Source organism: Ictidomys tridecemlineatus, chromosome 11 (assembly GCF_052094955.1).
Source record: "Ictidomys tridecemlineatus isolate mIctTri1 chromosome 11, mIctTri1.hap1, whole genome shotgun sequence".
Lineage (NCBI taxonomy): Eukaryota > Metazoa > Chordata > Mammalia > Rodentia > Sciuridae > Ictidomys > Ictidomys tridecemlineatus.
Window position 1 is genome coordinate 107,223,638 of NC_135487.1, and position 27,085 is coordinate 107,250,722.

The window sequence follows — 27,085 nt, forward strand, 5'->3', positions numbered from 1 at the left end:
TTTTTAACTTAGAAAAAGAATCTGCTTTACTATGTCCACAAAACTATAATGATGCGCCTTCACCATAGTATTATGGTTTGAATATGAGGTATTCCCCCAAAGCTCCTATATTAATGCAGGAACATTTAGGTGAAGTAATTAAATTACTAGAGCTGTGATCTAATCAGTGGATTGGCCCATTTGCTGGGTTAATAATTTTGAATGGACTAACTAGGTAGTAACTGCAGGCAGGTGGGGCTTTCCTGGAGAAAGTAGGTCACTGGGGCATGTCTTTGGAGTCCATATTTTGTACCTGTTGTCTCATATTCTCTCTGCTTTCTGGCTACCATTGAAGTAAGCAGCATTCCTTCTCCATGCCCTTCTGTTAGTCAGCAAAAAAAATCTGACTAACAAGGGAAAAATTCTAAAAATTGAAGATTTTACTACATGGGTACTATGGCACACACTTGTAGTTTTAGTACTCAGGAAGCTACAAGCTAAAGGAAGAATCATTAGACACCACCAGTTCAAGATTAGTCTAGGTAACAAAGTGAGACTCTTTCTCCAAAACAAGATTTTTCTGACTGCATACATATGGACATTAATTCAATAACTCTTTTTTTTCTTTTTTTCTTTCTTTCTTTTTTGGGTACCAGGGATTGAACTCAGGGGACCTCAACCTCTGAGCCACATCATCAGTTCTATCTTGTATTTTATTTAAAGACAGGGTCTCACTAAGTTGCTTAGTGCCTTCCCGTTGCTGAGGCTGACTCTGAACTTTCGATCCTTCTATCTCAGTCTCCCCAGACACTGGGATTACAGGCATGCGACACTGTGCCCAACAATTCAATAACTTAAAAAAAATGATGAGCTAAGAAACTGAACAGATACTTCAAAGAAAAACAATTGATCAACAAACATAAAAAAATGTTCATCATCTCTAGCAATTAGAGAAATGCAAATCAAAACTAAGATTTTATCTCACTCCAGTCAGAATGGCAATCATCAAGAATACAAACAGGGGCTGGGGATGTGGCTCAAGCAGTAGCGCGCTCGCCTGGCATGCGTGCAGCCTGGGTTCCATCCTCAGCACCACAAAAAAACAAAGATGTTGTGTCCGCCGAAAACTAGAAAATAAATATTGAAAAAATTCTCTAACTCTCTCTTTAAAAAAAAAAAAAAAGAATACAAACAGGGGCTGGGGTTGTGACTCAGTGGTAGAGTGCTCGCCTAGCATGCATGAGGCACTGGGTTCAATCCTTAGCACCATACAGAAATAAAATAAAGATACTGTATCTATCTAAAACTAAAAAATAAATATTAAAAAAATACAAGCAAAAGTAAGTGTTGGTGAAGATGTGGAGAAAAAGTTACACTCATACGTTGCTGGTGGGACTGCAAATTGGTGAAACCACTATGGAAAGCAGTATGGAGATTCCTCAGAAAACTCTGAATGGAACCACCATTGACCCAGTTATCCCACTTCTGTTTATACCCAAAGGACTTAAAAAAATCAACATGTAACAGTGACACAGCCACGTGATGCAGCTCAATTCACAAAAGCTAAACTATGGAACCAACCTAGCTAGATGGCTTTCAATAAATGAGTGGAAAAATATACACAATAGAATATTATTCAGCTTTAAAGAAAGAAATTATGGATTTGCAGGCAAATGGGCAGAACTAGATAATATCATGCTAAGAGAAATAAGCCAATAACACAAAACCAAAGGCCAAATGTTTTCTCTGATAAGTGGACTGCTGATCCATAGTGGGGCAGGGGATAGGGAAGAATGAAGGAACTTTGGTTTTAGAGGGGGGAGTGAGGAAAGGGGTGGGGCTGTGGGGACGAGAAGGATAATAGAATAAGAAGACATAATTACTCTAACTACACCCTATCTATATACATGTATGATTACACTACTGTTGTATTTCAGCACCATGTACAGCCAGAGGAAAGAGAAGTTGTGCTCCATTTGTGTACAATGTCAAAATGCATTCTACTGTCATGTATAACTAATTAGAACAAATTAAAAAAAAAAAAAAGATGACCTGCTGGGTTGAGATATATCTCATAAGTCCAGTGCCTGCCCACCACTACCACAATAACAACAAAAAAAAAGTACCTTCACTGAAAAGAAAACTGCCAACTCAATGAAGTAAAATAATTGACAATTAGGAAAAAAATATTATGGTTCAAACATGAAATATTTTCTTTTAAATTTTAAGGAGTACCAAAACAGAAAATATTTTCTAACATGGTATACATTATCTTATTTCACAATAAAATAGTTCAAAACAGCCAGACACCATGGTGCATGCCTGTAATCCCAGCTTCTTAGGAGGCTGAGACACAAGGATCGCAAATTCGAGGCCAGCCTGGGTAATTTAGTGAGGCCCTGTCTCAAAACAAAAAAATACAGGACTAGGGATATAGCTCAGTAGTAGAGCAACCCTAAGCTCAATCCCCAATATGTGGGGTAGAGAGGGGGAAGTAGTTCAAAACAAATTATATAAGAAAATATTTGGGGGCTGGGGATGTGGCTCAAGTGGTAGCACGCTCGTCTGGCATGCAAGTGGCTCGGGTTTGATCCTCAGCACCACATACAAACAAAGATGTTGTGTCCGCTGAGAATAAAAAATAAATAAATATTAAAAAAAAAAGAAAGAAAATATTTGGCCTCTGTCGTTCTAATAAAAATTAATTAGAGTCTGGGCATAGTGGCGCAAACACAATCTCAGCTACTCAGAAGGCTGAGGCTGGAGGATTGTGAGTTAACATAGCAAGACCCTATGTCATAAAAGTTCTGGGGATATAATGTAGCTTAGTAGCAGAGTATTTGCCTAGCAAGCTGTACACAAAAATAACAAAAATTTTTATAATGATAAAAATATCAATTATGTGGAAGATATGATTAAAACCATATGTGCACCTAATAATTCACCTTCAAACCTATGTAAGGAAAAATCTGGTGAAATAAAGGGGAAACAGAAAAACAAAATAGTATGGAGATAAACAAAATAAAACAGAAAAGCAGAGACTCATTACCTACAGGAAAATTAAATGGTCTAATAAATGTGTACATATAATCTTGCACTCACAGTGAATTAAAGGTTAGTGGCAACCCTGTATCAAGAAAGTCTATCAATGCCATCTTTCCAACACATGTACTTAACTTCATGTCTGTCACATTTTCCTAAATTTTCACAGTATATCAACTTTTTCATTAGTATTACATCTTTTATTATGACCTGTGACCAGTGATTTTTAAACATCACTATTATAATTGCTTTTGGGGCACCACAAACCACACTCATAAGATGGTGACTTTAATCAATTTTGTGTGATTTGACCATTGCAGCCCCAGTCTTGCTTTTTCCTTGGGCGTCCTTATTCCTTGAGACACAATAATATTGAAATTAGAGCAAATAAAAATCCTACAATGGCCTTGAAGTGTTCAAATGAAATGAAGAGTTACCCTTTAAGTCCCACTTAAAAGATCAAGCCTATGAAGGCATTTTGAAAGCTGAGATAGAACAAAAGCTGGGGCTTCTTGTGCCAAACAGTTAGCCAAGTTGTGGAGACATATGAAAAGTTCATGAAGGAAATGAAAGTGCTACTCCAATGAACACCCAAATGATAGGAAAGCAAAACAGCCTTGTTTTATCACTGATACAGAGAAAGGTTTAGCAATCTGCATAGAAGATCAAACGAGACACAACATTCTCTTAAATCGGGCCTAATCCAGAGCAAAGCCCTAAATCCCTTCAATTTTATGAGGGCTGAGAGAGGTGATGAAACTGCAAAAGAAAAGTTGAAAATAGCACAGGTTGGTTAATGAGACTTAAGAAAAGAAGCTGTCTCTGTAACATAAAAGTACCAGGTGAAACAGCACCAAGTGCTGATTTAGAATATACAGTAAGTTATCCAGAAGATCTGGCTATGATAATTGATGAAAGTGGATATGCTAAACAAAAGATTTTCAATTTAGGCACAATTCTACAGAAAGAAGACACTATCTAGGACTTTCATAGCTAGAGGAAAATTGAGAACAGGCTGACTCTCTTATTATGGGCTAATGGCACTGGTAAGTTTAAAGTGAAGCCAATCCTCACTTACCACTGCAAAAATCCTAGGGCATTTAAAACTCATATTAAATCTACACTACCTGTACTCTAAACTGAACAACAAAATCTGGATAACATACATCTCTTTACAACATGATTTACTAAATAATAAATCCACTGTTGAAACTATTGAGTGGGGCTGGGGATGTGGCTCAAGCGGTAGCACACTCGCCTGGCATGCGTGCGCCCTGGGTTCGATCCTTAGCACCACATACAAACAAAAATGTTGTGTCTGCCGAGAACTAAAAACTAAATATTAAAAAATTATCTCTCTCTCTCTCTCTCTCTCTCTCTCCTAGCCCTGGACTGCAAATGCTAAATTCAAAACAGTGTGTACCCAGAAATTACAAGCTCCCTTCTTCTAACCAATACCAATTCCTAGAGCAAAGATAGCCAAAACATGTTGGAACAGCTCACCTGGATCCATGCCAGGAGAAGTCAATGAGACCAAATACTACTGAACCCAACAAACTGCTCATGTCACCCCCAAAAAGTAGATCATTGTTTCCAGCAACAACTTTGAAGCAGAGGCTCAAAGACTTAATTTTCCAGGAGAAAATGAGGACTATAAGAATAAAGAGCTGGAACAGAATGATGGATAAATTCAAGCCTAAGGGCACTCTTAAAAACAGGAAATTTGGGTGGCAAATAATTAAAAGGAAGATGATAGCTCCATAAGAATAGCAAGCTAAACAATGGGGCAAACTACTTTACAAGACAGAACCAAAAAGATCTCTAAAGAGTTCTGCTAGGGACAGAAGAAACCTAAAACTAACTTCAAAACCTATGAGGGGTGGAGGAAGGATCAATCACAACAGTCTATGGAAAAACTTGTCCCAATAAACTGATAAAAAAAGAGTAATCAAAACAATTAATAGAGCCTAACAGCTAGGTATGATACCAACAGGGAGAGAGTTTAATAGAGATAAGAGAAACAGTCAAGGAGAACCCTGACAAAAATCATTATATCTCAGGTAATTATATCATTTTTCATTATAGCTCATGCTCAAGACAATGCCCTCTGTGGAGACATGAGACTTCCACACTGTAGTGGACAACAGCTTCACAGGTATATGGGGAGAGGGTGAAGCAATAAATATGAAATAATCAATAATGGGAACCATTTCTATGGGAAATAATGAAGATATTCTAAAACTGACTGTGGCAATAGTGCACAATTCGGTGAACATACAACTACCAAAACATATACTTCAAATGTCTGAAATATGGTTTGTGAATTATGTCAATTAAGAGGGGGAATGGGGTGAGTTGGTTGTAGTTCTGGAACTCAAACTCAGGGCTTTGCGGATGCTATGCAGGCACTATACCACAGAGCTACTACATACCTACCTTCCAACTGTTTTTTTTTTAGGTGGTTTTTCTGGTAGGTTTTTGTTTGTTTGATACTGGGAATTAGAACCCAAGGGCACTTTACAATTGATCTATATCCCCAGTGTGCCTATCTACCTAGACAGGGTCTCACTATGCCACCAAGGCTGGCCTCAAACTTGCAACACACCCGACTCTGATTCCCAAAGGTTTTTTCAGCTGCTTGCTTGCTTGTTTTGTTTTTGCAGTGTTAGAGATCAAACCCAGAGTCCTATGGGTAGTAGGTTAAGTGTTCAATCATTGAGCTATATATACCCACAGTTCTAAGCATTTTTTTCTTTTTAAAAGTGGCTGGGGGGGTGGGGACTGGGGTTGTGGCTCAGTGGTGGAGCGCTCACCTAGCACATGCATGGCCCTGGGTTCAATCCTCAGCACCACATAAATATAAATAAAGAAAATAAAGATATTGTGTCCAACTACAATCAAAAAACAAATATTTTTTTAAAAAGTGGCTATATTAGGGCTGGGGTAGAGTGGTAGAGTGCTTGTCTAGCATGTGTGAGGCACTGGGTTCGATCCCCAGCACCACATATAAATAAGTGAATAAAACAAACGTCCATCAACAACTAAAAAAAAATATTTTAAGAAAAAAGTGGCTACATTAATATCAGATTAAATAGGCTTCAAAGTAGTATTTCCATTTACATAAAAAAATGACTTTAGGAGCTGGAGGTATAGTTCAGTGGGAGAGTGCTCACCTAATATGCACAAGGCCCAGGATTTTATCTCTAGTACACATACCCTCCCCAAGAAAAAGACTTTATTTGCTCTGACATTGGGTCAATTCTCATTATTCAGAGTAGTTAGGTGATACAAAGTTGATGCAAACAATAAATTAGTAAATTCTAAATAATGGTCCTGGGGAAATACAGGATTAGGTTTCTACAAGCCTCTGGTCACAATATTTTCAATCATCAATATTGCTAGTTCATTAACATGGAATTCACAGCCTAAGTACTGGAACTTAAAGCCTGAATGAAGCTTCTCTAAGTTATTTTCCCCATAAAAGCACACATTTGGTGCTTTTAAGGACACAAGAGGGCATTTAGGGCATTTAGGTGTTTCAGTTGGGGGTCATTTTAAATAGTGAAATCACCAACAAAAGGCACTAAAGAGGATACTTGTTTACAATGAAAGAGTTGAAAACAGGCAGAGCAGTGCCTTGTTCAATCTCAGCTGGAAATACAGGAACTGCCAGGCAAGTCAAATTTTTTGCCACTCTGCCCAAGTTTATGAATGACTCTAAAAGTAAAGCAATTATTTATACTACAGTTACAAGTGAATTTTATTCAGTGAATTCTACAATAAAGAATTCACAGTCAAAACTGATTTTTAAATATATGATAAAAAATATCTCAAATACATGATTTTAAAATCACTTTTTAGAGCATTTCTTAGTGTTATAATATATATAAAACAATATTTGCCTTTTTAAGATGGGATCTTGCTAAGTCGTTTATGTTAGCCTCGAACTCCTGGACTCAAAGCAATCCTCCTGCCTCAGCCTCTAACTGAGCCTCTGCCTCCAAATCCAGGTGGTAATGATTAGATGCTTGCAAAACATTGAGGCTCTTTTAAGGCCACATAGTCGTATACATAAAAATTAAAATGGCTATGTGGGCTTAAAAGAGCCACAATGTTTTGCAAGCATCTAATCATTACCACCTTTTCCAAAACTTTTCATCATCTCAAACAGAAATGCAACAATTCAACATTCCTTCCAACCTCCTTGCACTGTAATCTAAAATCAACTTTCCATCTCTATGAATGTGCCTATTGTGAATGTTTCATTATCAGTGTAGACACTAAAATATTTGCCCACTTGTGTCTGGCTTAATTTACTTATATTTCCAAGGTTCATTCATGTTGCAGCATGTTTCAGAATTTCATTTCATTTTATGGGCAAATAATATTCCATTTTAGGTACATAACATTATTTTATCACTTCATCTGCTGATGGACACTTAGGCTATATACACCTTTTGGTTAGTAAGTAATGCTGCAATTAACACTGATTGGTATCACTGAATCAATGTTTTCAACTTTTGGATATGAAAGAATATAGGAATGGAATTAATAAGCTACATATTAGTACTACATTTAACTTTCTGAAGAATCACTATTCCTACCAGCAATATATAAAGGTTCTAATTTCCCTACATCCTTTCCAACATTTGCCACTTTTTAAAATTAATTATTTATTTACAAACATTTATTTCCACAAATATGGAATACTTTGTGAATTTGCATGTCATCCCTGTGCAGGGGCCATGCTAATTTTCTCTGTATCATTCCAATTTTAGTGTATTTGCTGCCTAAGCAAGCACTACCAGTTTTGTTTTGTTACTGAGAATTGAACTCAGAGAGCCCTCAACTACTGAGCCACATCCCCAGTCCTTTTTTGTATTTACTTAGAGTCTCACTGAATTGCCTTTGAACTCATGATCCTCCTGCCTCAGCCATCACACTGGGTGCCAGTTTTATCCTACTTGGCATAAAATGGTATCTGTCTTCCTTTCCCCATCCTTCCCTCCTTCTTCTCCTCCCTTTCTTCTCCTTCCACCCCTCCCTTTTTACTTTCCCCTCCAATGCTGAAAATCAAACCCAGGGCTCTGCACTCTATCACTGAGCTATATTCCCACCCAGGGCTACATTTCTCTTCATGACAAAGAATCTTGGGCATCTTTTCATGAGCTTTTTTGGGGAGTGGGGGTAATGAGTATTGAACTCAGGGGCAGTCGACTACTGAGCGACATCCCCAGTCCTATTTTGTATTTTATTTAGAGGCAGGATCTCACTGAGTTGCTTAGCGCCTCGCCTTTGCTAAGGCTGACTCTCGAATTCCTCCTGCCTCAGCCTCCCAAGCTACTGGGATTATAGGCCTACGCCACCACGCCGCCTTCATGTGCACTTTTTGCTCATGTCTTCTTTACAGAACTGTCTATTCAGATATTTGGCCAACTTTTTAATTTGGTTATCTGTCTTTATTATTAGTTTGTTAAGAGTTTTTTAAACATTCTGGATACTACATCCTTATCCGATATAGGACTTACAAATATTTCCTCACACTTCATAGGTTATCTTTTTACTTTCCTTTAATGCACCAAAGTTTTTTATTTTGATGAAATTCAATTTATCTATTTTTTTCCTTTTGTTGCTCATATTTAAGAATGCATCTCCAATCTCAAGTTCATGAAGATATACTATTTTTTTCTGAGTTTTGATTTCAGTTTTTATTTTTAGGTTGTTGATCCATCGTTTTTTTGGGGGGGGGTCTACTAGGAATTCAACTAAAGGGTACTCAATCACTGAACCACAGTCCCAACCCTATTTTGTATTTTATTTTTAGAGATAGGGTCTCACAAACTTGCTTAACACCTCGCCATTGCTGAGGCTGGCTTTGAACTCATGATCCTCAAGAGCCACTGGGATTACAGGGTACACACCACCACTGGCTTATTGATCCATCTTAAATTAATTTTTGCATATGCATGGGAAAGGCCCAACTTCGTTGTTTTGTACTTGAATATTCAATTGTTCCAACATCATTTCTTTGAAGAGGCTATTCTTTCCAACAATGAATGGATTTAACTAAAAGACAAAATGAACTATTAACACATGCTACCTATTGGAGAGACAGGAACTAGATGAGAACAAGGAGTGGGAAGGAGGATTTTCACTATGTAATTTTGTGGACTTAATTAATTTTTGAGCCAATATAAAAGTACTACTTACTCAAAAGCTAAAATAAATGTAAAATTCTAAAATATAATTACTAGGCAAGGCCAGGTATCATTGGGCACACTTGTAATCCGAGCTATTCGGGAGGCTATAGGTAGGAAGATTTGTCTAAGTTCATGGCCAGCCTTGGAAACTTTGCAAGACTGTCTCAAAATAAAAAGATGCAGGGGCACAGCTCAGTGGCAAAGCCCACCTGGGCTCAATCCCCAGTACCAGCAGAGGGAAGGGGGACAATTACTGGTGTGTGTGTGTGTATATATATATATATATATATATATATAAATCTGACAACATATCTGACAAGGGATTCATGTTTGGAATATGAAAAGAATCCTACATACACCCAGTGGAAGGGAAAAAAATTTAAAAGGGCAGACAATCCATTAAGAAAAAATATAAACCAGGCGCAGTGGCACACACTTGTAATCCCTGTGGCTCAGGAGGCTAAGGCAGGAGAATTAGGAGTTCAAAGCCAGCCTCACCAATGGCAAGTGAGATCCTGTCTCTAAATAAATACAAAAAAAGGGCTGGAGATGTGACTCAGTAGTTAAGTTGTCCCGAGTTCAATCCCCGGTCCCCAAGAAAAGAAAAAGAAAAAAATGTAGGCACCCAGAGCTGGTGGTAGAGCACAAGCTCAATGGTAGAATATTTGCCAGGCATGAGTGAGGGCTGGGTTTGATATCCAGCACCACCCCACCCCAAAAAAAAAAAAAAAAAAAAAGGGAGGGGGAGGAAAAGGCCATAAGTACACAGAAAGATGCTGAACTTTACTAGTTGTCAGGAAAACACAAATTAAACTACTCCCACAAAAATGGTTCGACACAGAATCAGTAAAATTCTGAGGGTACCTGTAACACAGGATAGAAAAATTTATGAATTTACTTTGAGACCTAAGCATCATTTATTTATGCAGCATTATAATCAACTTTCCAAATTTCACTGTAAGATTTATGTACACAATTTAAAAAGCTCTTGCATTTGTTTCTCCAACTAGATAAAAAAAAGCAATACTGACGAGTACAGTGATGCTTACTAATGAACATATTATGCTATAGCTTACTGAATGGAAACACTCTCAAGAAAAAAGTTTACTTAAGTACTTAAGCTTTTAAAATTAAGAAGTCAAAAAAAAAGAAAATTAAGAAGTCGAATTATAATTAATTATATCCAATACAAATAAAGAGACTAATAATAAGATTCTACTAAGTTAGAACAAAGGCAGAAAACTAGCAGCCTACCTGGTATTATTTGGCCAAAACAGAGTACTTTTTAAATTCAAATTTCAATTCAAATCAACTGATTTTTTTTTTTTTAAGTTCAGTTTTAGGCTAGTTAACCTCCATTACACCTTATGTCTTACAATGGTTTCTAAAGGTATCTGAGGCTTATCCTACTATCTCCACATGGAAGAACTACGTTTAGGTACGATTTCCCCACTCTGCTTCAAGAGAAACAGAGACAGAAACAGACAGGGAAAGAGAAAGGAAAGAGGGTTGATGCAGTGGCACACACTGGTAATCTAGGGAGGCTGAGGCAGGAAGATCACAAGTTCTAGGGTAGTCTGGGTAACTTGATGAGACCCAGTCTCAAAACAAAAAATAAAAAGAGCTAGGGTTGTAGCTCAGTGGTAGAGCACTTGCATGCCCAAGTCCCTGGGTTCAATCCCTATACTACTAAATAAAAGAAAACCACAATGACATACACATTTAGTTCCAATTACTCAGGAGTCTATGGCAGGAGGATCATTTCAAGATTAACCTGGACAGTAGAACAAGACCTCTTAGAAGGGAAAGAAATTATTGAAGGTTTGGGGTATAACTCACTGGCAGAGCATATGCTAAGCAGGTTCAAGGCCCTGGGTTTAATCCCCAGCACCAAAAGAAAAAGAAGATAATATTACCCCTTTGAGAGAATTTTTTTTAATATTTTATTTATTTATTTTTAGGTGTAGATGGATACAACACAATGCCTTTATTTTTTATGTGGTGCTGAGAATCGAATCCGGGTCCCGTTCATGCTAGGCGAGCGCTTTACCGCTGAGCCACAATCTCAGCCCCGAGAAATTTTTATGAGCAAATAAAGAAACATGAAAGGGTTAGGGCTGTACCTCAGTGGTAGAGTGTTTGCCTCACACGCGTAAGGCACTGGGTTTGATCCTCAGCACCACATAAAAATAAATAAAGATGCTGTGTTCATCTACAACTAAAAAAAATTTTTTTTAAGTAACAAGAAAAAGTTTTACCTTGAAACTGATGTTATTTTATAAAAAGGAAGTTGTTGAATTAGTCAAATAATTCAACAACAATCCACATAATTCTTTCCACACTATCCACGCTAATTCTTGTAATTCAAACAACCTATCTTGAAAGTATGCAACATAAAATGAAGAAGGAAAACAGAAAAAGGGAAAATTAAATAGTTTAGAAGTAATTATAGCCAAAGCATAAAATCATCTAAGAAAAGGTGATCATCACCTCTAAATCAACAATAAGAGGAGAGGGCTGGGGATGTGACTCAAGCGGTAGGGCGCTCGCCTGGCATGCGTGCGGCCCGGGTTCGATCCTCAGCACCACATACCAACAAAGATGTTGTGTCCGCCGAGAACTAAAATATAAAATATTAAAAATTCTCTCTCTCTCTCTCTCTCTCTCTCTCTCTCCCTCTCCTCTCTCACTCTTTAAAAAAAAAAAAAACAATAAGAGGAGAAGCAGCGAAATTCAGCCATAACTAATCAGAATCTTCTACTGAACAATATTTCAATGAACACTTGATTAGTTTACTGTTACAGTATGTCTTATGCTATTTAATACTCTGAGTATTAGCTCTTCAGTAAGGTTTAAGGAGTTCAAGGTTCATTACATATCTCTTTAATATTTCTCAAACACATAAAAGTAAGACTCAACACAAAGCAGGAAAAAAAAAATTTTAAGGTGGCTTAAATGTCAGTCTTTACCCTAGTGTTATTTGCTGTTTCTGTGGTGCTGGGGATTGAACCCAAGTCCCTGTACAGGTTAAGCAAGCACTCTACAGATTAACTACATCCCAGAACAAAGCAGAAAATTTAATATAATGAAGGAGAGCTGAAATTCAGTGCTTAAAATTATTATTTCCAATTTTTCATAAGTACTCAACCCTTATATTTTCTCTATTGAAGATGAAAAAACAATAGGTTATCATTTCAGTGACAATTTTTGTGTAAGTACTTAGAACATGAGATTTACTTTTTAAGCCAGTCCCAGTAATGGAAAAAAAAAAAGTTATATAATTTGGATATTGGCGTTCTGTTAGTAAACCACATAGTAATTCATACTTTTTATTCTGCAGTCATTTGTAATATTAGAAGTAGAAATTTAGAAATTTTTACTCTTACAAATCCTGGACAATAAGGTAGGCTATATACATCACACTTCTTGAAATCTGACTCATGACCAATGTCTAATCCTTCCCACTCAATTCAAGTGTGGGATATGGCATCAGAAGTCACAGTAAATATTTTAGGCTTTGTGGGCCAACAGATAATATTAAAAGATATTATGTAAGTACTTAAATAAGAAAACAAATTTCTAAAATTTTTATCAACAAAATTCAAAATATATTAATCTAGTAAAAATTTTTTTGGGGGGAGCAGGGTACCAAGGATTGAACTCAGGGGCTAGTAACCACTGAGCCACATCCCCAGCCCTATGTTTTATTTTATTTAGAAACAGTGTTTCACTGACTTGCTTAGCACCTCACTTTTGCTGAGGCTAGCTCTAAACTCCCAATCCTCCTGCCTCAACCTCTTGAACCTCTGGGATTACAGGCATGTTCCACCGCACGTGGCATAAAATATCTGTAATAAATCAACTAATAAGAATGAAATTCTTTTTGGAAAATAACATTTTGCTGTTTAACTGAGGAGGATTTATAGGTTTTTGTTGTTGCTTTTGTTTTATTTTTATTTTGACATGGAGGCCTTGCTATGCTGTCTACACTGGTCTGAACTTATGATCTCAAATGATCCTCCTGGCTCAGCCTCCTAAGTAGCTGGACTGTAGGTCCTCACCTAGCCCTGAGGATGATTTAAATTAACTCACCACAGGTAAAGGGCTTTCTCTGCTTGGCTAATGAAGGCATCACTCGGAAATTTACCTTGGTCTTAGCCTCATTTTCACTTTTATCTTTAAAAAATTCCGCTGTGATTAAATATTCATTTTAAACTTCACTTATGTTGCTCTCCTGTGAGTTGGGAATATGACTAGCGCTTAGTCTGGTTCCATGTATGCTACATGCTGTATCTTTTAACATAACTATAAATCAAAGTATAAAAACACTATGCTTGGCCAACACCATGAAAATAATTCACTGTGCCTTTAGAGCAAAATATATGAAATCCACTCTCCTCTTTTGTTTGAAATGATAGTATGCAATGGTATTTTTATTAATGTTGTTTAAATAGACTACAGGACTGGGGAACTAGCTCAGTGGTACAACACTTGCCTAGCATGCAGAAGTCCCTGGTTGATCCCCAGCACTGAGGGAAAAAGAAGGGGACAGGTAGAGAAGAAAAACATAAATAGTGAGAATAGTAAAATATCTAGGGATGTTAAACTTAATTAGTATTCCCAAAGAAAGAAGATATTAAATCCACGGTGGGGGAGTGGGGAGTATTCTATGAAACTAAACCAAATAAAGCTCATAGAAATGTGAAATGTAAATGATTTTTTAAATCCAACAAAAAAATCTTTTGGAGCCAGGCGCACTAGCACATGCCTGTAATCCTAGCTGAGGCTGAGGCAGGAGTGTGGAGAGTTCAAGAGGCTGAGGCAGGAGTGTGGAGAGTTCAAAGCTAGCCTCAGCAAAAGCAAGGTACTAAGCAAATCTTTAAGACCCTGTCTCTAAATAAAATACAAAATAGGGCTGGGGATGTGGCTCAGTAGTCTCATGTCCCTGAGTTCAATCCCTGGTACCAAAAAAAGGATTTTTCAGAATGTCGGTTGAGCCAGGCATGGTGAACAAGATATATGTGAAGAGCATATTAAATAGCTATAGAGCAACATGGGGGTAGGGGGAGTCTAGCAACTTGGGAGCCTAAGGCAGGATCAAGTTCAAGGCCAACCTGGGCTACTTGGTAAGATTCTGATCCCAGCAACTTAGGATGCCAAGGGAAAAGGATCCAAGTTCAGAGCCAATCATAGCAACCAAGGGGGCTCCTGTCTTGAAATAAAAAATAAAAAGGGCTGAGGATATAGCTCAGTAGTAGAGTGCCCCTGGGTTCAATCCCCAGTACCACAAATAAAAAGCAAGGCATGAAGGGTGGGATGGACTGATTAAAAGTTTTTAAAACACTCAAACATGAAAAATCAGCTCTCTATAAAGTAAAAATCAAGTGTATCAGTTATCTATTGTGTAACAAATTATTTGAAAACAGTGGCTAAATCAAGTGTATCGATTATCCATTGTGTAACAAATTATTCCAAAACTCAGTGGCTTATAACAATAATTATTTCTAAAAGTTTCCTTTAAATAGGTATTTGCAGGGCCATGGCTAGCAGCTCTGACTCAGTACCTCTGATAAGGCTGCATCAGACATGAGCCAGGGCTACTCATTCATATGGCTGTTGGTGCTGGGTATTGGCAGAAAACCCCAGTTCTGGCACTTTTAAAGGACTACTATAGTATTCTCACAAACGGCAACTTTTTTGCCCAAGAACAAGGGATCCAAAGAGCAGGGAAATAGCTATATTCTTTTAATGACCAAGCCTGAGAAGTCACTGTTGATTCTGTTATACTCTCTTGGTCACAGAGACCAGCCCTGAGAAACTGTGTGTAGAAATCATAGAAGCAAGTAAATAACCAGGAGACAGGAATATGGGGCCACCTTGGAGGCTGACTACCACACCAAGCTATAAGCTCAGAAAAAAATCTTCAACTTCCATAACCAACAAAAAAAATTATATGAACTCTATAAAGAATGTTTATAAAACAAATAAAAATGTAATTTAAAGAAAAATAAAAACACATGGACAAATAATTGATAGATGAAACATAAATCATACATTATAAGCATTCAAAAAGTATTGCTGGGGCTGGAGATATAACTCAGTAGGAAAGCACTTGCCTAATACGCATGAGCCCTACATTTGATCCCTACCACCATATACACACCCATACTCACAAAGTACACTATATACTTATTACTATATAGTGCATATCATTTATATTACTAGAACACAAGCTTTACATATTTTTCTGAAAATGGTGTATCTGACTGGGCACAGTAGCACACGCCTGTAATCCCAGCAGCTCAGGAAGCTGAGACAAGAGAATCTCAAGTTCAAAGCTAGCCTTAGCAATGGCGAGGCACTAAGCAACTGAGTGAGACCCTGTCTCTAAATAATATACAAAATAGAGCTGGGGGTGTGGCTCAGTGGTTGAGTACCGTGAGTTCAATCCCCAGTACCAAAAAAATTTGTATCTGCATTCATTCATCCTTACTTTTTTCTCACTTCCCCTTGGATCCAAAGACTAGGAATAGAGAGGCAGTTATCTACTTCCTTGATCCCAGTCTCTGAACTTGGCCTCAGCAAAGTACAGTGAGGGAACTTTAAGTCATAAATATGGGGGAGGAGGATGAATCGGATCTACAGTAAGCTATTTATGAAAGCCAAGCTTCAGTTACTAAATACTTACTTCATTTTTACTCTATTGGGGGTAGGCTCTATATTGAACTGTGATGGGTACCAAAATTAAAGACGATAAATGTATAAATTTGCCGCCTCCTACTGTTCTGTAATTTAATATTCTTCCTTCTGGCCTGATGAATCTAAATTATCACTTTCTTATTGTCCTTTAAGGGAGCAGGTCTCAAACATTTTAGTCTCAGGATCCCTTTTTTACTAATTTCACTGAGCCACATCCCCATGACTACTTTGTATTTTATTTAGAGACCGGGTCTCACTGAGTTGCATAGTGCCTCACGGTTGCTGAGGCTGGCTTTGAACTCTCCATCCTCCTGTCTCAGCCTCCCGAGCTGCTGGCATTACAGGCATGCACCACTGCACCCAGCATAATTACATTCTTAATTACTGAGAACTCAGAGCTTTTGCTTAGGTGATTATAGCCATCAATATGTAAAGCATCAGAAACTAAAGCAGAAATTTTAATATTAATTTATTTTAAAATGAGTTATTACTGGGCATGATGATGCACATCTATAATCCCAGCTACTCAAATGACATGTCCTGAGCATCCCAAAGCTCAAGGCCAGCCCTGGCAACTTAGCAAGACCCTGTCTCAATAAAAAATAACAAGGAATGGGGGTATAGCTCTGTGGTTGAGGGCTTGCTTACCATGTACAAGGCCTTGGGTTCAACCTCCATTACTACACATAAATAGAATAATAATCATTAGCAGCAGCATCTCTTTACACGTTTATTATGGTTTGGATATGAGGTGTCCCCAAAAGCTCCTGTTAATGCAGGAATATTCAGAGGTTAAATGATTGTATTATGAGAGCTATAACATAATCAGTCCATCTTAGCCTGAATGTACTGACTGGGTGGTAACAGTCAGCAGGTAGGATATAGCTGGAGTTGGTATATCACTTGGGGCATGCCCTGGAAGAACTCTTCCCTGTGGCCTCTTCCTCCCCTCTCTCTCTCCTGACCCTGCCATGAAGGGAGCAGTTTTCCTCCACTGGGCCCTTCCTCTGTGGTGTGATACCTCACCTTGGTCCCAGAGCAATGTAGCCAGTTGTCTATGGACTGAGACCTCTGAAACTGTGAGGCCCAAATAAACTTTTCCTCTTCTAAGTTGTTCTTTTTTAAAATTTGTCCTAATTAGTTATACATGACAGTAGAATACATTTTGACACACTGTATACAAATGGAGCAAACTTCTCCCTCCTCTTCCTATACATGGTACAAAGTCACATTGATATGCAACCATACATTTATATTGTCCATCTCATTCTACTGTCCTTCCCATCCCCCCACCCTCGCTCCTCCCTCACATCCCACTGCACAACTCAACGTTCCTCTATTCTTCCCTTACCCCCTGGCCCCCAATTTTGGAGCAGCATCTACTTCTAAGTTGTTGTTCTATGGTACTTCAGTCACAGTGATGAAAAGCTGACTAAATAATACTCAAGTAACTTTTTTTAATCAAAACTAACTTATTTTCCAAATAAAAAAATTTATGGGGCTGGGAATGTAGCTCAGTGGTAGAGTATATGCTAGTGCTAGGCCCTAGGTTCAATCCTCAGAATCATAAAAAGTATTTACACATATAATTGAATAGCACTGTCCTACATTTTCTCAATCTCTGCAATGTGTGTTTTCGTACAGGACATCTAGATACTTACTTCTGCATTTCATCTGGGGGCTTTTGTTTATTAGGACAGGTGTCACTATGTATCCCAGGCTGACCTTAAACTCATATATATATATATGGACTTAAGGGAGCTGCCTGCATCTGCCTTTCAAGTAGCAGGGACTCAGGCTGGAGATATAGCTCAGTTGGTAGAATGCTTGCCTGGCATGCACAAGGCCTTGGGTTCAATACCCACCACTACAAAAAGAAGAAGAAAGCACTATGAAGTAGCAGGAACTATGGGTGTGAACCACCAAACTCAGCTCACTTAATCTGTTTTGACAAATTGTTTTCTTTGAATAACATAAAGAATATAAATTCTGAAGAAAATCTAACCTCATATAGCTATGTCTACATGCTTAAGAAAAGGGAAGAATACATTCAATAGCTTCTTCAAATAATTATGTAGTCAGATAACTGACTATGTCATCATATTTTAAAAAAAAAAAAAAAGACTTAAAAAGTATGCTTAGCTAGGCACAGTGGTACATGCCTGGAATCCCAGTGGCTCAGGAGGTGGACAGGAGGATTGCAAGTTCAAAGCCAGCCTCAGCAAATTAACAAGGCTCGCCTTAGGCGAGCGTTCCTTGAGTTCTCGTGGATTCAGGGAGTATTTGGTAAGCAGAGCCCAGTGGAGGGGGTGATTTTCCCAGAACATGCGTGTAGAGTGCTGGTGAGAGTTCGGGAATAGGAATAGAGTTGCTGTTTGAATCTACAAGGTGTGGTGGCTCGATTATTTTGTGCCCAGCCAGACTGCAGCATTTGGCTCCAATTCTCTCAGAACCCGGAGAACTCAACCGGGAACTCCAAAGGAGCAGGCGCCTGAGGCAGCAGGATACTCCCTAATCCCAGCAGGACCCGCCCTAATCCTGGATCCGCCCTATTCCCATCAGGATCCACCCTAAACCCGGAGCCACCCTAATCCCTGAGCAGGGTCACCTTTCAACCCAAAATGCTATGCGTCATTCCTACTTGGCTATGGCTCTCAGCACCCACCCTCCCCAAATTTTTTTTATTGGTTCCAAGTAATTCAACTTGAAACCAATGTGGCAATAAAGATACAATGAATAGTTTAAAGCAACTATATTAACTTACGCAAAGGTGTTAGCAGTTTCATCCATTATTGCTATTTCACCATTAACATGTCAGCATAGTAAATGGACTACTAAAGTTATGAAATCAGTCGTAAACTTGCAGAGCTTAATAGGGACTCAGAGACACCATGATACCTACATTCTGGGGACCAAACTAAAGATCACCGCTTAGTAGGCCTGGCTGCACTTACACCTATATTCCCAGCTATTCAGGAGGCTGAACCAGATTAATCATTTGCTATTATTACAAGTTAAAGATGGCTAGAGAGGTCTGACCGTTAGCTCCCTTTGACACATCTTTTAATGACTGGTTGCTGATATGATACCATATTACCATCCAAAAATTCAAGGGATTGGGAATATAGCTCAATTTACAGCCCTTCCCTACCATGCGTGAGGCCCAGATTGGATCCCTAACACTCCAACTTATTTCACTAAAAAAGGACATCAGAGAAAGCTGGGACTAAAAAGTGCCCAGATAAGTCATACAGAGGTTAGAACTGCTGTGCAGTATATGTATTCCTAGGGTAAGAAATTCCAAGGGTTCAAACAGAAGACTTCCCAGAGTGGCTCACCATGGTGTTTGATTAGCAGAAATATGAAGAAGAAGTACTCTTCATAATAAACCCAGAGGTATTTCCTCCCCATTACCATCTCAGGCTTTTTACAATAAACTGAAGAATTCATAAATAAAATAGTTTTTTATGTTGATTCTTCCACTCCTTCCCACAAACTATAATACTAAGCTTAAACAGATATAAAAAGTTAAAATAAGATAACAGAATTAAAAAAATAACAGAATCAATAGAATTTTACAGGTAGGAACTCTGCCTCTTTATACTACTTAAAACCCTGACAAGATGCCTAGTGCCTTTCCCAAAGATCACATAACTTCTTCTTAAGAGCAGAATCAAATGCAACTTACTCAAGTTCCTCAAAGTGTCGGAGGTATAACCTGCTCCAGAATCACATATAGTACTTAATAAAAGTGTAGATGGTATGCATGTCTGTATTTAAGCAACTCAGAAGGCTGAGGCAGAAGGACAGAAGTTCAAGGCCAGCCTCAGCAACTTAGCAAGTCCCTAAGCAACTTAGTGAGACCCTGTTTCAAAATGAAAAATAAAAAGAGTTGGGCATTTGGCTCACTACTTAAGTGGATCCAGGTTCAAACCTTGGTACCAAAAAAAAAAAAAAAAATTTTTTTTTGATAGTGTATGCCTATAATCCTGGCCACTTGATACTTTGAGGAAGGAAGATCATAAGAATCATTCTGCATCAGAATCACCTAGAGGACTTGTTAGCAAGATCCTGGGTAATTTAGCAAGATCTTGAGTCAAAGTAAAATTCAAAAAGGATAGAGATGTTAGCATGTGTAAGGGTTGTTTTCACCCCACCCCACTAAAGACAAAAAACAACAGTGCTGATGCAAAGTCAATCCAATTGAATCAGAATCACTGAAGAATTTCTCAAATCAGCATTTTAATAAGCTCTCCAGGTGAGTCTTGTTCATCCAAAGTTATTTATTGATTGTACATTCTACAATATTCTTTTAGAAAAAGAGACAAGAACTAACATTTTTATTTTAGCTGTGTTAAGATAAAATATGTCACAGAGTCACCTGGAAAAGTACTTTAAAATGAGTAGTCAAGAAAAAAATCCTTTCTAAGGCTAGGAATATAGCTTAGGTGGTAGAGTGCTTGCCTTGCATGCACAAGGCCCTGGGTTTGATCCTCACCCCACCCCACCACCAGGCAAAAGAAAGCCTTTCTAAGGACACATTTGATGTGAGAAGCTCTTCGTTCAAGAACAGTGGTTCTCAAATTCAAGCGTGCATCAGAATCACCTACAGGACTTGTTAAAACAGACTGCCAGTCAGAAGGTCTGGCATGAGGCCCAAGAATTTGCATTCATAACAGATGCTGCTGCTGCTGATAATGATGATGATGGTCTAGACACCACACTTTGAGAACTATCAACCTAGAGAGACAGTAAAACCGTGAGAATAAGTTTATCAAAAGATTTAGAAAAAAAGATCAGTTAAGAGAGAAAGAGTGGGCTGGGGATGTGGCTCAAGCGGTAGCGCGCTCGCCTGGCATGCGTGCGGCCCGGGTTCGATCCTCAGCACCACATACCAACAAAGATGTTGTGTCCGCCGAGAACTAAAAAATAAATATTAAAAATTCTCTCTCTCCTCTCTCACTCTCTCTTTAAAAAAAAAAAAAAAAGAGAGAGAAAGAGTGGTATACTTGTGATTGTTTGAGAACCACTTAGGAAAGATGGTGATTTGAACTACCAGCTATGGCTCTCCAGAATAGAAAAGATGAAATCACATGTTGTTTAATAATACCTTGCATTTTTAAAGCATTTCAGTTATAAAGCAATTTCAGATTCAAAATTCAACTTAGTGAATGTTAAAGAATGACATTATAAAGAAACTATAAAAGAAAAAGCATAAACTACCTCTAATCAAGTGGCAAAAATATATTCCCTACCTCTAAATTCAGTGTCCATATTAGCATTGCCTGTTCTCATTTTTCAGGAGCAAAAGGTACCTGAGTTACTACCAAAAAGGTATTTTTTATATGCTCTACCTAAAAACAAGGTAGATTCCCACATTCAATTTGTTTTAGATGTTGTTTAGAAAGCAATTACTTAAGATTTCTTGACAGTATCAACTTGCTTCCACTTATTTATTCTAGTTCAAAAACAAATGATAGAGAATTGAAGAGGGAATTTACAGATTATTCTTCTCTCTCCTGCATAAATTCCAGAGCCAACTCTATAGCCTCAGTCCCTAAATCACAAACATAATTTGCATGTTGGGTTCCCTCTAAATCTCTCACCTAATCCAGGTTTTCACAAGAACATTGAATCCCATGTGTCTTATCATGCTCATGGGGCCATAAGCAGCTATCCTTGATACATCTTCTCCATCCACTAAAACCTTATTCTTTTTTTTTTAAATATGTTTTTAGTTGTAGATGGACACAATATATTTATTCATTTTTATGTGGTGCTGAGGACTGAACCCCTGCCTCACACGTGCAAGGCAGGCACTCTACCACTGACCTACAGCCCAGCCCTGTTATTCTTATTAACATTCTTATTAACATTCTTCCCTGCATGTCCCAATAGTTCAAAACCATATCTGACAGAACTCATCATTATATCCTCCCTCCACCACACACACCTGCTTTTGTGCCTGTTCTTTGTTTGTTTGGGGTTTTTTGGTTTTCTTTTTTTAAGAGTGCTGAGGATTGAACCCAGGGCCTCACACATGCTAGGCAAGCACTCTACCACTGTACATCTCAAGCACTCTACATCTTCCAGTCCTATGCCTGAATTCTTTATTTACATTAACAGAGCTACCACCCACCAAACAAGAAACCTGAAATTCATCCAACATGTGTCCCCTTCACATCAATCTCAATGCCCACCTCCACTTAGTCAGTTATCAGTAATAAACTAGTTGCCATTTCATTGGTAACTACCATGTACTTAGTCACTATACATTTTTTTTACTTCATTCTCTCAATATCTCTATTAAGTATGTATAGTTTTGTCCCTATTTCACAAATGAGAAAATTGAGGCTAAGAATAATTAATCTATCCACACAGTAAGTAAAAAGTGGCAAAGGAGACATGCAAACTCAGTGTTTCACAAAGTGCCTACCATTCCTCCATACAAAAATGCTTCCTTGTGTAACACCTCATTTTCAGTCCTAAACTACCCATGCAAATGATAATTTCTCACCTAGATTACTTCTGAGATTCTAACTGGTCTCCCTGCTTCCAGCCTCACCTGCCTTCATTTCTCAAGTGCTTCAAGTGATCTTTCTGAATCACAAATCTGATCCTTTTAAACTATTGATAAAAAAGCCTTCAGGAAGGCCCTCTATTAAACAGAATACTCTACAGGATAAATTCCAACCCTTTAGAACAAGTCCATAATCAAAATTTAAAAGTTCTGAAATTTTAGCCAGGCGTGATAGTGCACACCCCTCCAGCTCAGGAGGCTAAGGCAGGAAGATGGCAAGTTCAAAGCCAGCCTCAGCAACTTAGCTGGGGATGTGGCTCAGTTGTTAAGAATCAGTAGGTTCAATCCTCGATACCAAAATAAAGTTTTGAAATTTTAGTTTTTTCATAAGCTTGCAACAAAACCAACCTGAATCTCTGGAGGCTACTGTCTATCTCAACAACATGATATTCAACATGATATTTTAATGCAGAAATGTAAACATGTTGATAGCAAAAAGTTAAAAACAGATCCCACTAGCATACTACATAAGAGATCTTACTAGAAAAAGGTAAATTCCAAAATACTATATTCTGAAGTCCAAAACACACCTAGACCTAAGAGTACAGAAAAGGGACTGTGGAACCCTCATCTATTCCACCCATTAATCCAATCTAACTTCCTCCAATCACACTACACATCCTTTAATTCTAGAAATATAAAAAGGGGCTCTGTTGCCCTGAATATCCTCCTACCCGGTGATGTAGTCACCCTTCAAGAAGCCGTCTCAAGGATTTCCTTTATTGCAAAGTTTGCACTGTGTCACCAACCATGGTACCGAATACCAGCCTCCACTATTGCACGATATATATTCATTTTCTCTCTAGAGTGTGAATGACATTTTCGTTGGGTATTTTATTCATTCCTAGCATAATGCCCTAACTGCAAGCTCATTAACGTACAATAAATGAAGCAAATGCATGCCCAACACTCCTAACTCCTATGTCCCTTCCAAGTTCATTTCTCCTTCATCCTCAAATCTTAGGATTTTCCCTAATCACGAAGGCCCTTCACAGCTATTACCACTTCCCCAGATTCTCCTTCCCAATGTCATCTTAAAATTATTTTTTAACACGAGCCTTCTTTTGGCCCCAAGCTTCCAAATGTCTTTCACCTACCTCCATTTAAGCTGTAGTTCTTTCTCCTAACCAAGAACAGGTCCATTTCCCTCCCTGAAGAGCAATCCATCCTCACTGCCGTTATCTCCTACCCACTCTTTCAACAACCCTTCTCCAGGTACGGGCCTTTCCCTAAAACACCCTACTCACAACGGGTCTCACAAACCCCTCTTTTCTACCGGTCAGGGTCCACACGCTGCAGAACCTGGCTCAACTAGTATCCGCACCTCAAACCTCCCTCGCAGCCAGAGTCCCTTCCCCCAGTGTCTCGCAACCGGCACCCCTCCCTTCACTCTCCCCATATCTCTGGCGGTCCAGCCGCTCTGGAACTGTCCCAGGGGCCATGTCTTTAGCGTCTTAGACTCCCCCTACCCCACCCCCGCCACAGGACCGCGCCGGTCCGCGCAGCCTCGGTCCCTAGCACCTGGTTCCCAGATCCTCCTGGGCTCTACAAATCCCCTGCGGCCCGACGTAGGGCAGGGCCTCCGACTCACCTTGCTGGATGTCGCCGTTGCTGCCCCCCGGAATGGGCACGCTGAGCTGGCGCTCCGGCTCCGGCAGGCAGCGCAGGCAGAAGGAGTGAAGACAGGGCAGCAGCTTGGGCTCCGCCTCACGCCGGCTCTGCAAGCTCTGCTGACACACCGCGCAGGTGTCCAGGAGCGAGGCTGGTGGCCCAAGCGGCGGCCCCGACGAGGGACCCGGAGCGGGAGCCGACGCTGGAGCTGGGGCCGGCGTCGATACGGCTCCCCCGGGCACCCCAGGGCCCACTGAGGCCGCTGGGGCAGAGGCAGCAGGGGCCGATCCCGAGGAGGCCGCGGCCACCCCCCCGTCGTCGGGCCCGGCCGCGCCGCCCTCCGCGCCAGCCCTGCTGCCTTCCTCCTCCTCCTCCTCCACCAGCACCGCGGCGAGAGGCGGCTCCGCCTCCTGCGCCGCGGGCCCGGCAGTCCCGGCAGTTACCGGCGCGCTGCCGTTGCCCCCGCCGCCGCTCTCAGCCTCGCCGCCGCCTTTGTTTTCCGCCATGTTTTCCTCTTTGAACCCGCCGGACCGCCCCGCGCCGCCCGCCGCCCGCGTCGCCGCCGCCGCCCCCAGCCCCAGCCGCAGCCGCAGCGAGAGCGGCCGCCGAGAGCGAGCAAGCGAGCGAACCAACGAGAGCGTGCGCGCACGGGGTGCCCCCGCCCTCGCGTCGCGCGGTTAAGGGAGAGAGGGCGCGGCGCGCGCACGTACGCACGGACGTCCTCCGGAGGGAGGCGGGAATTCGGTGCGCGGGCGCGGGGCCGTCCTCGACTCCTGTTCGGCCTTCAGGGGCCGGTACGTTGCGTCAGCGCGACGGCCTTTTAGCTCCGAAGGAGCTTTTAAAGCTAGAGGCCACTGGCACTGGGTGGCCTTTGCCTGGAGGTGGTTATGAGCTCGGACGCAGGGGTGGTGCGATGGGGAGAAGGGTGGAAGGGTTGGAGTCTGGGCCGGATTCCTTCCCGAACGAATGTCTCCCAGGCGGCACCATCCCTCGCGACGGGCGCGTCTCCGGGGAAGCTTCACCTGCGGCTCAGTCGGACGCTGAGTCCTCTTGGCTCCGCTGTGGCCACCTCCTGGGTCTCTGCGGTGCTTTGACGCCTGTTCAATTGAGAGGTTGTGACCCAGGGGAGCGGTAAAGCGGGCTTTTTTTTTTTTTTATGGATATATATATCTATAGTGGTCACCAGAATAGCCTGAAAAGACCCACTAAGGAAGCAACTCCTTAGGCTCTTTATAGCTTCTTAAGGTGCATCTCAAACGTTGCTACGAAGCAGTCAACTGAGGAGCTTTTTAAAGCCGAGATGCCACGGCCACACCCCAGACCTGAATCAGGAAGTGGGAGAGCGAGCTGATGGATGCTGAAAAGTCACTTAAGCAGATTTTGATTTGTGACAGTGTGGGGTGTCACCGCTCTACCCAATATGATTACGTCCTGGGAGTCCCTCTTCGAGTCCCGGGATTAGTAGGGTGGCAGCTCCCTAAGAGTTGTCTTTTTATTTGGAAAAAGTATTTGGGGGTTTGAGGGCTGGGGTTGTGGCTCAGTAGTAGAGCGCTTGGAGGCACTGGATCCCACCCTCAGCACCACATAAAAATTAAATAAATAAATAAAGGTATTGAGTCTGAAGGGAAAGTGAGGAATGAGAGACGGTTAAGCGAGAAATGAAAGCCCAAGACCAAGCAGAGATACACACCAGAGTTTATTTGTGAGACCTGACAAATAAAGGCCATCTCTCCAAAGTAGAGAGAGGCAAAACAGGCTTGAGCTCTGGGACTTATGGGGCCGGCTCAAGAATGTATGAGTTGGGCTGGTATGAGGGAGAGACCTTGGGCGGGAGAGTGAAACTTTTTCCTTAAAATGGTGAGCTGTCACTTAAGATGGCCATCCAGATGCTAAGCAAGGACCTTATAGTGTCCATCTACAAATTTTTTAAAGAAAATTTTTTTAAGTATTTAGATGGGTTTATGTGTTATAATGGCTGCTTCAGTATTAGGCTCATAAATTCTTAGTTTTTTGACAATATTCCCGAGAAACTTATCTGTATATGATGTTAAGTCTTTAAAATAAACCACATAAATGGTGACCCATGCCTGAAATACTGAGTTTGTAATTCGCAGACTCAGGAAGCTGAGGCAGGAAGATTGAAAGTTGAGAGACCAGCCTTAGCAATTTAGGGAACCCTAAGCAGCTTAAGGAGACCCTGTATCAAAATAAAAAATAAAACTGAGGGGCTGGAGCTATAGCTCAGTGGCAGGGCACTTGCCTAGCATGTGTGAGGCACTGGGTTCCATGCTCGGCACCACATAAAAATAAATAAATAAAGGCATGATGTCCATCTACAACTATTTAAAAAATAAATTTAAAAATTTAAAAAAAAAAAAAAAAAACAGAGGCTGTGGCTCAGTGGTTAAAAGACTCTAGAGTACCAAAAAATAAACCATATGAAACTGTCCGTGGTGGCATGGGTCTGTAATCCTAGCTACTCCGGAGGTAGAAGTAGAAGGATAAGTTAAAGGCCAGCCTGCCTTATGGCTAAAAAAAGAACATTTTTTACTCATTCAAAAACAAGTGTTGGGCTGGGGATGTGGCTCAAGCGGTAGTGCGCTCGCCTGGCATGCGTGCCTCCCGGGTTCCATCCTCAGCACCACATACAAACAAAGATGTTGTGTCCGCGGAAAACTAAAAAATAAATAAAATTCTCTCTCTCTCTCTCTCTCTCTCTCTCTCTCTCTCAAAAAAAAAAGAAAAGAAAAACAAGTGTTAACCTTGTTTTGTGTCAGATTTAGCTGAGATTACACAGCAAGAACAAAACAAAGGAGCTTCCTGAAAAAATAAGAGTGAAAGGGATAGATGATTGAGGAAGGTCTCTGCTGATTAGGTGAAGGACTCTGTGTGTTCCAAGTGTAAAGGCCTGAGGCAAGCTTGTTAGAGGAACAAGCTAGGAGTCATTGTGGCTGGAATGCCTTGAGCAAGGTTG

General features: G+C 40.2%; 1 protein-coding gene and 1 non-coding gene across 4 annotated transcripts in view; both read right to left on the bottom strand.

Annotated features, from left to right (window-relative positions):
• Positions 1-24,694, bottom strand: part of Trim33 (tripartite motif containing 33) — a 122,582-nt gene extending 97,888 nt beyond the window's left edge. For 2 of the 3 annotated variants that reach the window (XM_078027054.1, XM_013363938.4), the window contains exon 1: positions 24,092-24,693. In XM_078027054.1, the coding sequence (XP_077883180.1) occupies positions 24,092-24,617 (526 nt within the window). In that variant the 5' untranslated portion in view covers positions 24,618-24,693. Of the gene's footprint in view, positions 1-24,091 lie in introns of all 3 variants that reach the window. The other variant, XM_078027055.1, reaches the window with a different exon arrangement.
• On the bottom strand, positions 7,717-7,819 carry LOC120891128 (U6 spliceosomal RNA). Its single transcript, XR_005735548.1, has one exon. It is a non-coding gene; the product is annotated as a U6 spliceosomal RNA (small nuclear RNA).
• Positions 24,695-27,085: the final 2,391 nt, after the last annotated feature.